Below are 11,424 nucleotides of genomic sequence, written 5' to 3'. Positions count from 1 at the left end.
ACGTATGACGCGTTATTTGTACAAGGGGGCGATAATGAGGAGACCGACTAAAGATGGAATCGGCGTGGGGAGTCGTGATGCGGTTTTTAGGAGATGGACGAGATTCTGTCGCCTTTCATTTTGGTGTGTTTGGGGGGAGGGGGGAGAAAGCACACACAGAACAATGACCGGCCGCCATTTTACAGCAATGACTGTGCACTTAGCAGAGGAGGAGGGAGGTGGATGTGTGTGTGGAGCGAAGGGAGAGGAAATAATAATAATGCTGCCGCCAGTAGGTGGCGGAAAGGATCTAGCATCCGGGGGCCGGGGCGTCCCAGTAGCTGCGGGAGAGCGGGCAGCAGCAGGGGGAGAAGAGAGCCAGAGGAAGGAGAAGCACAGGCGCTGCTGCCGCCTCAGCTCCTGACAACAAAATGGCGGCGGCTCTGAGCAGGCGGGGGCGGCGTGTGCCGGCGGGGACAGGGAGAGACCCTCCGGCTCTAGAAACCAGCGGGATTCGGCCCCTTTTGCCAGGCGCATTCGGATGTACCGGGGCAGCAGAGTCCTTTCCCTGCAGGCGGCTTATTCGTCGAAGAAAAGGCGTCGAATTGCGATGCACGGTTCTGGGAGTGCCCTGACTGGAATGGAGCCGGTGCAGCCTACGCTGAGGAGAAAACATATAATGGTTCGACAACTACTTGTGGTTCGAAGGGTTCTGGAGCCTGTCTTCCCGCCCAAGGTTTGTTCAGTACCTCAGCTAGGTTTAGGGACGATGCCTGAACTGTGGTGACCTATGGCTGGGAGAGTGCAGGTTGGCAGGCCGTGGATATTGTGTTTTATATTGGTTTTATGTCTTCTGGGATTTATTAAGGCTTCGACACAAAATGGCGGAGGGCTTACACACAGCCGCATGAACAGAGAGCATTTACAACTGCACAACAAGATGGCGCCGTCTCCTTCAGGGCTGCAGAGAGGAGAAGACAACAACGGCCACGTCACGCGACACGGGAGGACCGCCCAGTCTGAGCTCGGCTGCCTAGTGACAGCCAATGGAACAACGTTGGGCAGCAGACTTCTGCTTGGCTCCAGCCAATGACGATGGAGGTTTTCTTTGGGTGACGTGGAGGCAGCGCTGAGTCACTTGTCCTGGAGTCCTGCTAAGGAAAGGGCGCGTCCTCGCTCGCTGCTGCAGTGGCCGTGCCCCGCTCGGCCGCCGGGGGGCGCCCGAACAACGGGAGGCATGGCGACCAATAGGAGAAGGTCTCAGAAGGAGTGGGCGGATGGCGTCATAATGGATGGGCGCGGCGGCCAATGGGAGCGCCGCGACTCCCGAGGAGGTGGTCTCGCTCCGGCCAATCGTCAGCGGCTGTTGTATTTATATAAGACCGGCCTCGGCTGCCGAGGCGCCATTTCGCTGAAGCGGAGAGCAAGGGTCGGAACGGGAGAGGCTGCGGTGGTTTGAGCCAAAGAGACCGCTACGCCCTCGCTCCGAGAGCGGGCTTCCACACAATCCGCGTCCATCCGCATGGAGACAGCCCTAAACCCAGCGTTTAAAAGGTACCGGTGCTTAGCGGACCTTCCCTGCACTAGTCCTAGACCGTTATTGTTGCATAAAACCGCATTTTTATTCATATCGCCGGCTCCCGCAGTCAGCCCCCCCTTTCCCCGGCCTTGCCTCCATGGAGATGGCGTCTCCTCATCCCTATCAATCCCTCCTAACACAATCCAACTCCATCCGCCTCGCCCCGTCCTCCGACTGCCGCGGTAGCTGCTGATACACCCGCAGCCGGCACTTGTCTCCTCCTCTAGTCATATTGCGCAGGGGGACCGCTGTCGGGGTCTCTCCCGGAGGGTTTCTCAGCTGCGCCCTACTAACTGCGGCGCCGCCATTTTCTTCTGGCTGCCCAGACTTCTATATCCCCCGGGGGAGGAGACGCTGCGTTACCAGGCAACGAGGGGGGAGACCCTGCAAGGTCCATTCATGTACCCCCGGGCCGGAACAATATCCCGGATGTCTCACCTGCGGCTCATCTGCACCTGTATGCGGTTGATAGTGTTCCAGTGGTTGCTTAGCAGCAGCGTTTGTTTATTGCTTATATAGACATCCGTTACATGGGGTTACCCATTTGTTTTTATTAGAGGAGTCTGGTTCTGTGTCCTATTAAGCGTGAGCAGCGATTTCTGCATGATTGAATGGAGTATTGTTCTGTTCCACTTCTAGTAACCTCCATCTGGTCAGCCTGTTTATATTTTATACTATGGATTAAATTTATAAGGTTTTTAAAGGGCCTTATAAGAATGGGATTTTTTTTTTTATTTCCTACTATTTTACACATTTGTAACCTGTCTAATCGGTGATCTGTGTTCTGTCTGAGTCTGGTCTGCTGTGGAATCCAGTGTCACTCCTGTTCTACTTTGTAAAATATCCAACATTTTCTGGCATCCCTGTTATGTAGTAAAGGTGACCAAGCAAATGTTTGCTAACTTTATACAAGATTGGGTGCTCCATTGATACCTGTCCCTATGGCAGTACTGTACACAGTGTTTTCTATATAGTACAGTATAGTGAGCATAGATACAGTATATAAGCGTATAATGTATGCATTAGATGTCCAGTTACGATGTCTTCCTATGTTAGTGCTTGGTCAGTGTTTTGGTACCATGCATGGATATTGATATCCGTGCAGGTTAGGTTGATGTAATGTTTATATATGAAGGGATCACAAGGTGTGAGGTCACTGCTTTATACACAGCACTGTTTGTGTCTAATGGTTGTGCTGGGCAGGGTGAGTCAACACTTCCTGGTTGGTGAGTGGTGTGTCAGAGGGTTTAATATGATCACTTTCACTGGAGTCATTCGATGTGATGATCAGCTGCAGCATTTGCCAGGGGCTATGCCACTGGGTCTGGGTGGTTTTAGTGTCACACGCAAATCATCCTCAGAACTTCAAATAGTTTTAGAATCTATTGATGCTTCTGTTTTGTGGTCACCTGCCTCTGATTTATCTATATAGAATGCAGGTCAGGTTAAATTTATATAATTTATTTAATCTGTTGTCCTGGGTCACCCTGTGGACTATGATCTGGTTTTTTGTATTCGTAAACTTCCCGGATAATCTATTTACCTATAAATTGGCACAAGGGTGGGAAATCCCTGGGCAGAGCTGTTTTATACAAGTGTGATTGTCTGCAATCACCTAGTGTTTCTGACCAGCTCTTAATTGGTACAATTCTAAAAAGAGCTGCTGCCATAGAGTAGCCCAGTTACAATAAGGTGATTACTTGATCAATGCTGATTTGTGTCACCTGAGTGTCCTACATTTTGTGACCTTTTTAATGTTAATTTGGCCACTGGGGGCACTGTTGCATTAGCAATGGGTAACACTTTACTATGAGCAAGCAATACTGCACCCATATGAATCCATAAATCAGCTGTGTAGATAAATTACTTTTCCTAGTATTTGATTATAAACGTAATTTATGACTATTACGTTTATATGTTCAATGTCTTGATTATTCAGTTTGCTTTGTAAATATTAATATTTGAAGGTCATCTCGTAGTTTGCCATCAATAAGCATGGCTGAATTGTAGCAGTAGGACATGCTAAACTGTCCCTGACTAAATTTTCTCTCCTACCTGCAGGCCTCCTCTGGATTTAAATCATGGTATGATGGGCCAGTCTGTGGAGGGAACACCAGGCAAACGTATTCGCAAGCCTTCTCTTTTGTACGAAGACTTTGAGGGCCCCAACATGACATCCAGTGTTTTTAATCACACGCCACAAGTCAACCCCCCACCTCCTGAGGTCAGCAATCCCAAAAAGCCTGGCCGCTCAACGAATCAGCTGCAGTACTTGCACAAAGTGGTCATGAAGTCTCTATGGAAGCACCAGTTCTCTTGGCCCTTCCGCCAGCCTGTGGATGCTGTAAAGCTGGGTTTACCGGTACGTTTATAGGGTTGTTTTGTTGACTTGGGAATGACAAAGTTTGCATTTAATAACTGACACAAATACACAACAGGGAATCGGACACTTGAGGTCTAGTTATACTTGACACCAGCTATCGTCTGCTTCAGCAGATTACACCACTTTTAGTTCCAGCAGCATTCTCAGCATGTCTGCCATTATGTTTTCCCCGGCACAAACACAAGTTTTATTTTCACTTTAGCGACAGATTGCTTACACAACCTGATGACAGCTCTGGGTTTGAGGCGTCTGGTGCTGCCGGGCTCAGGGCAACTTGCTTGACATTGTATTATTGATGGACTGTGTCTCGCCTTTGCTCTAACTTTGTGCTAAAGTATAGAGCAGAATGCCTAAGATTGGGGTTGTGGGTTAATTATTATTTTTCCTTCCCCCATCTTATTTAGTTTCTACATAAAGGCTAGATAAACACCTTTCGTTCAGCTTTTTCTTCATACCTTGCACTCCACTGCCCCTTCCCATCCATCCCTACAAATGTATGGATGTCTTGATGCACGCTGCGTAGTTAAAGCTTCTTTTGATATAGTCGCCTCCCTATATTTTGTGAACTGGTTGATTTACTTTGAAATGCAAATTTCCAATTGATACGTTTTGCAGATCTGCACATCCATGAATTTGTACAGGAACCCAAGTGTGAAAGTATTTAACGCTACACATACTGAGATGTCTTGGATTAGAAGTATGAAGGTACATTAAACTGGTAGGTGTCCTATTATTTAGCTTCTAGAATACAGTCATACTCTGCCCTGCACCACCTAACCATCTTGTCATTCTGCTACGTTTGGCAAATCTGTCTTCCATCAAACGTTCGTAGTAGCTCCAGTCCTCCAGCATGACCCCCCCCACGTGCTGCAGAGCAGGCCAGAACTTGGCCTGCTGTCTTGTTGCTGGACCCTAACATTTGTTTAAACTTGTAATATGGTTGTATCATGTCAGGGATGAAATAAGGTGCCTATACCGTTAGTTTCTATTGTTTTATCCGCTTGTGTAAGTTTTCAATCCTCTAAATGTCCCAGAGCTGTCATCAGGTCCTATGTACACAGAAGCAGTCATTGCTGGGTTAGCGTTCAGTCCAGGGTCTGTTGTACACTGTGGGGAAGATGCAGCTGTTTTTGGGATGTAACAAGCTTTTATTTTTTCTAAAGAGTTTTATTGTATAACACGAAAATGTGTACATTGTGTTTTATGGTTGTGATCTTACTGTGAACACTCTTTGAATTGTATAACTACCTTATAATAGTATTGAGAGTGTTATGATGGAGCTCACCATTGCTCTTGCTTTTTCTCCATCTCTGGTGGGCGTGCTGTCTACAGGACTATCATAAGATCATCAAGCAACCTATGGACATGGGGACCATCAAGAAGAGATTAGAGAACAACTATTACTGGAGTGCATTGGAGTGTATGCAGGACTTTAACACTCTGTTCACTAACTGCTACATTTACAACAAGGTGAGACAGCATCTCCCTGTATTTGCGTTATTCCTAGTTTTTGAAGTTGCAAAATTTGTTGTTTTGGAATAACCAGGTGTGCTCCCATTGTATTAATAATGATGTCTTTTTATATTAAAGCCCACTGATGACATTGTACTAATGGCCCAAAGCCTGGAGAAGATGTTCCTTCAGAAAGTAGCACAGATGCCACAGGAAGAGCAAGAGATCCCCAACACAGCTACCAAAATCAAACCTGTAAAAAGCCCCAAGCCTCCAGGTAAGTTGCATTTTTTTTTTTCTTACCATTGCTGGGAGATGGGACTCATGCTGTTAAGTATCTGATTTTATAATTCATTTTTCTTCCCCAGGTGGCATCACAACTGCCCATCAAGTGCCAGCCATTTCCTCAATGTCACAGTCTTCACTGTACCCAAGTTCTCCAGAAGTTCCCACCACCATTATTAATTTACCACATCCACCAGTCCTCTCTAATCCAATACTGAAATCCATGCCCTCTTCTCAGACTCTCTCCGTTATCCCAGGGACCACACAACCAAGTTCAAAGGTATACATTTAAAATGCTACACTTCTGCATTCATGTTTTCTTTGTGTTGCTTGCCTTTTTGTCCTGGTATGCTTCACATTTTGTGGTAACATCAGATGGGTAACAACTTTTAATGGCGAGGGCTAATATGTGTTTGACCTTCCGAGTTGACTGATGTGTTCTCCTAACAGAAGAAGGGTGTGAAGAGGAAAGCAGACACTACTACTCCGACCACCACGGCTATTATTGCCACCAGTACAGATTCCTTCCCCCTAACGCCAACCGAAAACAAACCTTGTAAGATCCCAGCCCGCAGGGAAAGTGGCCGGCCCATCAAGCCACCTCGTAAAGACTTGCCCGACTCCCAGCAACACCAAACGTCCAAGAAGGGCAAACTGTCTGAACAACTGAAATACTGCAATGGTATTCTAAAAGAACTTCTCTCCAAGAAACATGCAGCTTATGCATGGCCATTCTACAAACCTGTGGATGCCTCTTCTCTGGGACTGCACGATTACCATGATATCATCAAACATCCCATGGACCTCAGTACTATTAAGGTGAGGCTATGAGCAAACAAATCTTATTGCATCAGATATGTTTTATTGTAAGGCTGGCCAGGGTATCCTGTTCTACTTGAAACCCATTAAATACTTATATTTTAGTTGAAGTAAAGGGTCAGACTTTGACCATCTCTGTGGGACAGTCTTTATGGGAAAAATGTACAAGTCAGAAATGTGTCTTAAATTAAGGCAATTATGGGTGATAATCATACTCCTTCGCCTCTATCCATGTACAGAAAAAGATGGAAAATAGAGAATTCCGTGATGCTCAAGAGTTTGCTGCGGATGTCAGACTGATGTTCTCCAACTGTTACAAGTATAACCCTCCAGATCATGATGTTGTGGCTATGGCTAGAAAGTTGCAGGTGAGAATTCTTCTGCATTCTTGTCACTTCTGTCACCTTATTGTAGCTACTGTGTGCTCATGAGTGTTTGGTCTGCTTTCCAGGATGTGTTTGAGTTCCGTTATGCGAAGATGCCAGATGAGCCTATTGCAGTTAATCCTCCCACCACCTCCACACAAATGCCCCCCTCCGACTCCAAATCCTCCTCTGATTCCTCCAGCGAGAGCAGCAGTGAGAGTTCGGATGACAGCGAGAGCTCTGACGACTCTGAGGAGGAGAGGGCAAATAGACTGGCAGAGCTTCAGGAGCAGGTATGCATTGCTTGCTCCAGTTTAGTTAAACTAAAGAACTGGAACATTTTTCACTAGTAATGATATATTAATTATCTCTAAAGCTGGGTACACACAAGAAAGATATATCTACAGATGATGGTGGTTCATACACACTGAACAACCATCACTGCAGTCCTGCTGGACAGGTGTTGCGACCCCCACCCCGTCTGCCCCTGCAGCAAGTCTATGGGCGGTCAGCTGACCTCCCGTACACATAGCACGATGAGCAAATATATTTGCTATCGCCTGTGCTGCACAGCTGACGCAATGTCTGTGGACATCTGTACACATGATATATCGGCCATTCAATTGAACAGCCGATTTGTCGGCCAGTATGTACACCTTAAATACACCTAATGTGAGGTGCTATGTAGGTAACAGATCAGGGTGCATCTTAGACAACTGGTAAAAGTCTCTTCTGGTTGTTTTTGAATATTGGCTTGGACTTTTTTTTTTTTTTTTTCAGCATCATTGTCTTTGTTATAATGTAGTACAAAGACCATTAAGTTGTTTGTTATGTATAAAAACCTTTTCATGCATGTTATTTTCAGCTCCGAGCAGTACATGAGCAGCTGGCTGCGCTCTCCCAGGGCCCGATCTCCAAGCCTAAAAAGAAGCGCGAGAAAAAGGAAAAGAAGAAAAAGAAAAAATCGGATAAGCGAAAAGGGAAAGATGATGACGAGTGGAGGTGTGGCAAATCCCGGCCGTCCCAGAATAAAAAATCCTCCAAAAAGTCTAGTTCTGGCGGTGGGACCACTAGCACAAGCAGCAGCTCCACCACCCCTGCTTTCTCAAAGTGAGTTTTAAGTGGCATTGTTTAATAAGGGACGGTCCACAGAGGTTTACAAGTTACTCGGACCATATTGTTCAGCTACTCAGTATTCCACTTTTTTGTTTGTTGTTTGCTCCATGGAGGTTTATTAACTGATTTAATTTTTTTAGGAGCTCGAAGAAAACTGTAAAGTCACTGCCCCCACCTCCACCTGTATTGTACGACTCTGATGAAGAGGAGGAATGCAAGCCCATGACTTATGACGAGAAGCGTCAGCTGAGCTTGGATATTAACAAGTTGCCTGGAGAGAAGCTGGGTCGTGTAGTACATATCATCCAGTCACGGGAGCCTTCTTTGCGGGATTCCAACCCTGAAGAAATAGAGATAGACTTTGAGACTTTAAAACCTTCCACACTCCGTGAGCTGGAGAGATATGTGATGTCCTGTCTCCGAAAGAAGCCCAGGAAGCCCTATGGTGCGTATTGACTCCTTATGACGAAAAGCACAGCTCTTGCAGTTGTTCATTATTGCAAACTCCAAGTTTATATACAGTGAGAAAGATGGGACAACACTCGTAATGTGGAGCATCTTAATGTCCAAGTTGAATCATTCATGGACAAGTGTGAGGTGATCTAAGGGATGGCTGGGTATAGCGCTTCCCAGCTCCTAATGAATGTCTATTTGTACTGTCCCAAGTTGAGAGAACCATGATTCCTGTGGCCAGATAGCCAGGTAGTAGTGATACCGCTGTGCTCTGGTTGCTGAGCACTAGATCATGGGTGATATATACTACCATAATCTTATTGTGAAGTCCAGCACAATTTTCAGCTATTGTCACATGAAGTCTTGGCAAGAAGTTAAATGGTAAATAGTCAAATGTTACGGTAATCCGTTGTAGTCTGTGCTTTACAGACCAGAATAATTTTAAGGTAAAAGTTAATGGAAGCACCATATATGTATACTTTCTGTTGCTAATGAGGTTTGTGTTTCGAGGTAACAATGTCCCTGTTTGTGCTTTCCTCAGCGCCCCTTAACTCAGCGCTCTCTGCAGCACTGAAGAAGACAGTGGGGAAAACTAAGGAGGAGATTGCACTGGAGAAGAAAAGGGAGCTGGAGAAGAGGCTGCAGGATGTTAGCGGACAACTGAACTCCACCAAGAAGCCACCCAAAAAAGGTCAGTGTCCCCTGATTTTCTAAATAGAGGTAATAAAATGTACATAGGGGGCGTTGTCAGAGCTGCTTCTCATAATGTAGCCTGTTGATTGGTACGTGGAGACCATACCCATTAAAGGGTGCAATGTTATGGAGAACCGATGCTACAGTCCATGGAGCATAACCCGTACTAATTTGTGTTTTAGGGGTACATGAACTTAGATGTGCAGGTTCGGCTTTGTCCCGCCAAAAATCGGGTCTCGGAAAGGGGCAAAATGTCATCTTTCATGGACTTTTGTCCAGGAATAATGATGATTGTCCATGAAAGATGACATTTTGCCTCTTTCTGAGACCCGTTTTTTGGCGGGAAAATCCGAACTAATCCGTGCCTGCACTTCCCTAGAACTTAGCACATTTTTACGTGTAAAACTTTGAAAACTATAAAAATATAATGAAGAATCAGGACGTTCTTTAAAACTCTGTACACAAGTCCTTTATTAATGTCCGTTGCTCATGTACTGTATAAGAAGTTAACACTTGTGTTTGTTTCACAGCCCACGAGAAAGTGGAATCTGCTCAGCCGGTCTCCGTCTCCCGACTCAGTGCTTCCAGCTCCAGTTCAGACTCTGACAGTAGCAGCAGCTCTACTTCCAGCTCTTCAGATACCAGTGACTCAGATTCTGGCTGAGGGATGGGTGTAAAATATATATATTTAGGGACTTTACTTTCCACTGGAGCAGAGTAGGAAGGTTGGATTTTTGCTTCATAAGTGGTTCTAAAAAGGATCTGCAGGATCAGAACCTTAATGAACCAGACTTGGCACCCTTTGGGGAGGGGGGAAAACAAACTGAGGCCTTTGGTGTTTAGAGAACTCTGCCTACCCCGCAGCTACACATAAGCACAGCTGGGGGAACTCCTGGAACATGAGGCATCACCCTTAATATCGGACTTGTGGCTCCTGTGTGGAATACACAAACAAGGCATAATTGAGGGTGGGAGGGGATGTGGTGGAAATGATGCAGTGTGTCCTTTTATTTTATCCTGTTTACAAGTTCTCATGGAGCGTACAGACAACCTGGAAGAGGTAGAGTTCGGCTTGTCAAGGGCAGGTGTCTCATGCCCACTGATGTAGGTGTTGCTCAGTGCAGTGTTAAAGTTGATTCTCCTTATCTCCTTCCCACTGTTGTCTATGGTATGATGCTCACAGACTCTTGAGATCATTGCTCCATTGCCAGAGTCTTGGAATATTGCTGAGAAGTGTCGGGATTTTTTGCTTTTTAAGGGAGCTTTAAACCCATGCATAGAGCCTGCACAAGGGTCCAGAAAACATTCGCCTTCATATATATATATATATATATATATATATATATATATATATATATATATATATATATATATAATTTCAATGGCACTTGAAAGAGTTTTTATTCATGTTACTGGTGGACAAAGTTCTGAAGAGCCCTACAGCCCTTTTACTGCATGTGGTGTCAGGCAACGGCTAGTTCTCCCTGGACACGATACATCTGTAACGAGCATCCCACCTCCAGAACGCCTACGCAGCCTTTGTTTTTTCTTTATTTATTTTTTTAAAAAGCAAAAGAAGGAAAACAAAAACAAACTTTATTCTTTGTTTTATATTGTAAAATAATTTCAGAGGGTACCCTGTTGACACAGGGGCCAGTGTAGATGTAAGATTTTATAAGCCTGTATATATACGTGTGTGTATATTATTCCAAGTTGCACAAGCGGCATGTTTCTCAATGTAAAGGGTGACTTTTTATTTTTTACCTGGGGGGGAAAAAGTTATTTTCTTCCTAACCATTCTTTTGTTTGTTGCTATGTATAAATCTGTCTCTATTCCTTTGTCTCTTGTATTTGTTGAAACCCTTTTAGTTTGGAAACATGTAAATAAAGAAAATATACTTCCGATCTTTGTTACATCGATTATTGTAGAACTAGGAGGAGAGATGAGCTATTTGTGACAGTCTTGGGGGGTATGTATACCAAGTAACATTTCAAAGCTGTGGCATCTAACAGCGCAATAATGAGTACCAGAGACACAATGATAGCGCTAAGGTCTGGCAAGGTAGTATAAACCTATTCAGAGTGTTTAATTAAAACAAAATGTGTTGCGAAGATGAATATGTAAATTTACAAATATACATATTAGCACATAACCTACACAATACATAATTCAATTGTTTAGCATCCCCTGTTGGGCGTCTATACGAATAGGTGCCAGGCGAACCAATACAATTTTTTATTGTTTTTTTCTGTTTGGACGCCTATTAGTATTTAAAGTGCCTAAAAGCATTGGGTTTAGC

At 44.8% G+C, this 11,424-nt stretch overlaps 1 protein-coding gene across 3 annotated transcripts; it reads left to right on the top strand.

Annotated features, from left to right (window-relative positions):
* Positions 1-231: 231 nt before the first annotated feature.
* On the top strand, positions 232-11,027 carry BRD2 (bromodomain containing 2). 3 transcript variants are annotated; one of them, XM_088446647.1, is made up of 12 exons: positions 232-715; positions 3,620-3,920; positions 5,274-5,411; positions 5,532-5,670; positions 5,762-5,958; positions 6,129-6,497; positions 6,737-6,865; positions 6,949-7,155; positions 7,728-7,972; positions 8,119-8,423; positions 8,973-9,122; positions 9,655-11,027. In XM_088446647.1, exons 2-12 carry the CDS (start codon positions 3,645-3,647, stop codon positions 9,786-9,788), a joined length of 2,289 nt encoding a protein of 762 aa, XP_088302773.1. In that variant the 5' UTR covers positions 232-715; positions 3,620-3,644; the 3' UTR covers positions 9,789-11,027. The 3 variants fall into 3 exon arrangements, with proteins under 3 accessions (XP_088302773.1, XP_088302772.1, XP_088302774.1); XM_088446646.1 differs by lacking the exon at positions 232-715 and adding an exon at positions 733-1,533; XM_088446648.1 differs by lacking the exon at positions 232-715 and adding an exon at positions 4,557-4,659 and having other exon boundaries at positions 3,833-3,920.
* The last annotated feature ends 397 nt before the right edge of the window (positions 11,028-11,424 follow it).

This window comes from Taudactylus pleione, unplaced genomic scaffold (genome assembly GCF_031769625.1).
Source record: "Taudactylus pleione unplaced genomic scaffold, aTauple2 ptg000400l, whole genome shotgun sequence".
Lineage (NCBI taxonomy): Eukaryota > Metazoa > Chordata > Amphibia > Anura > Myobatrachidae > Taudactylus > Taudactylus pleione.
The sequence above is the reverse complement of the archived record's forward strand: the minus strand, read 5'-3'. Positions and strand labels throughout refer to the sequence as shown.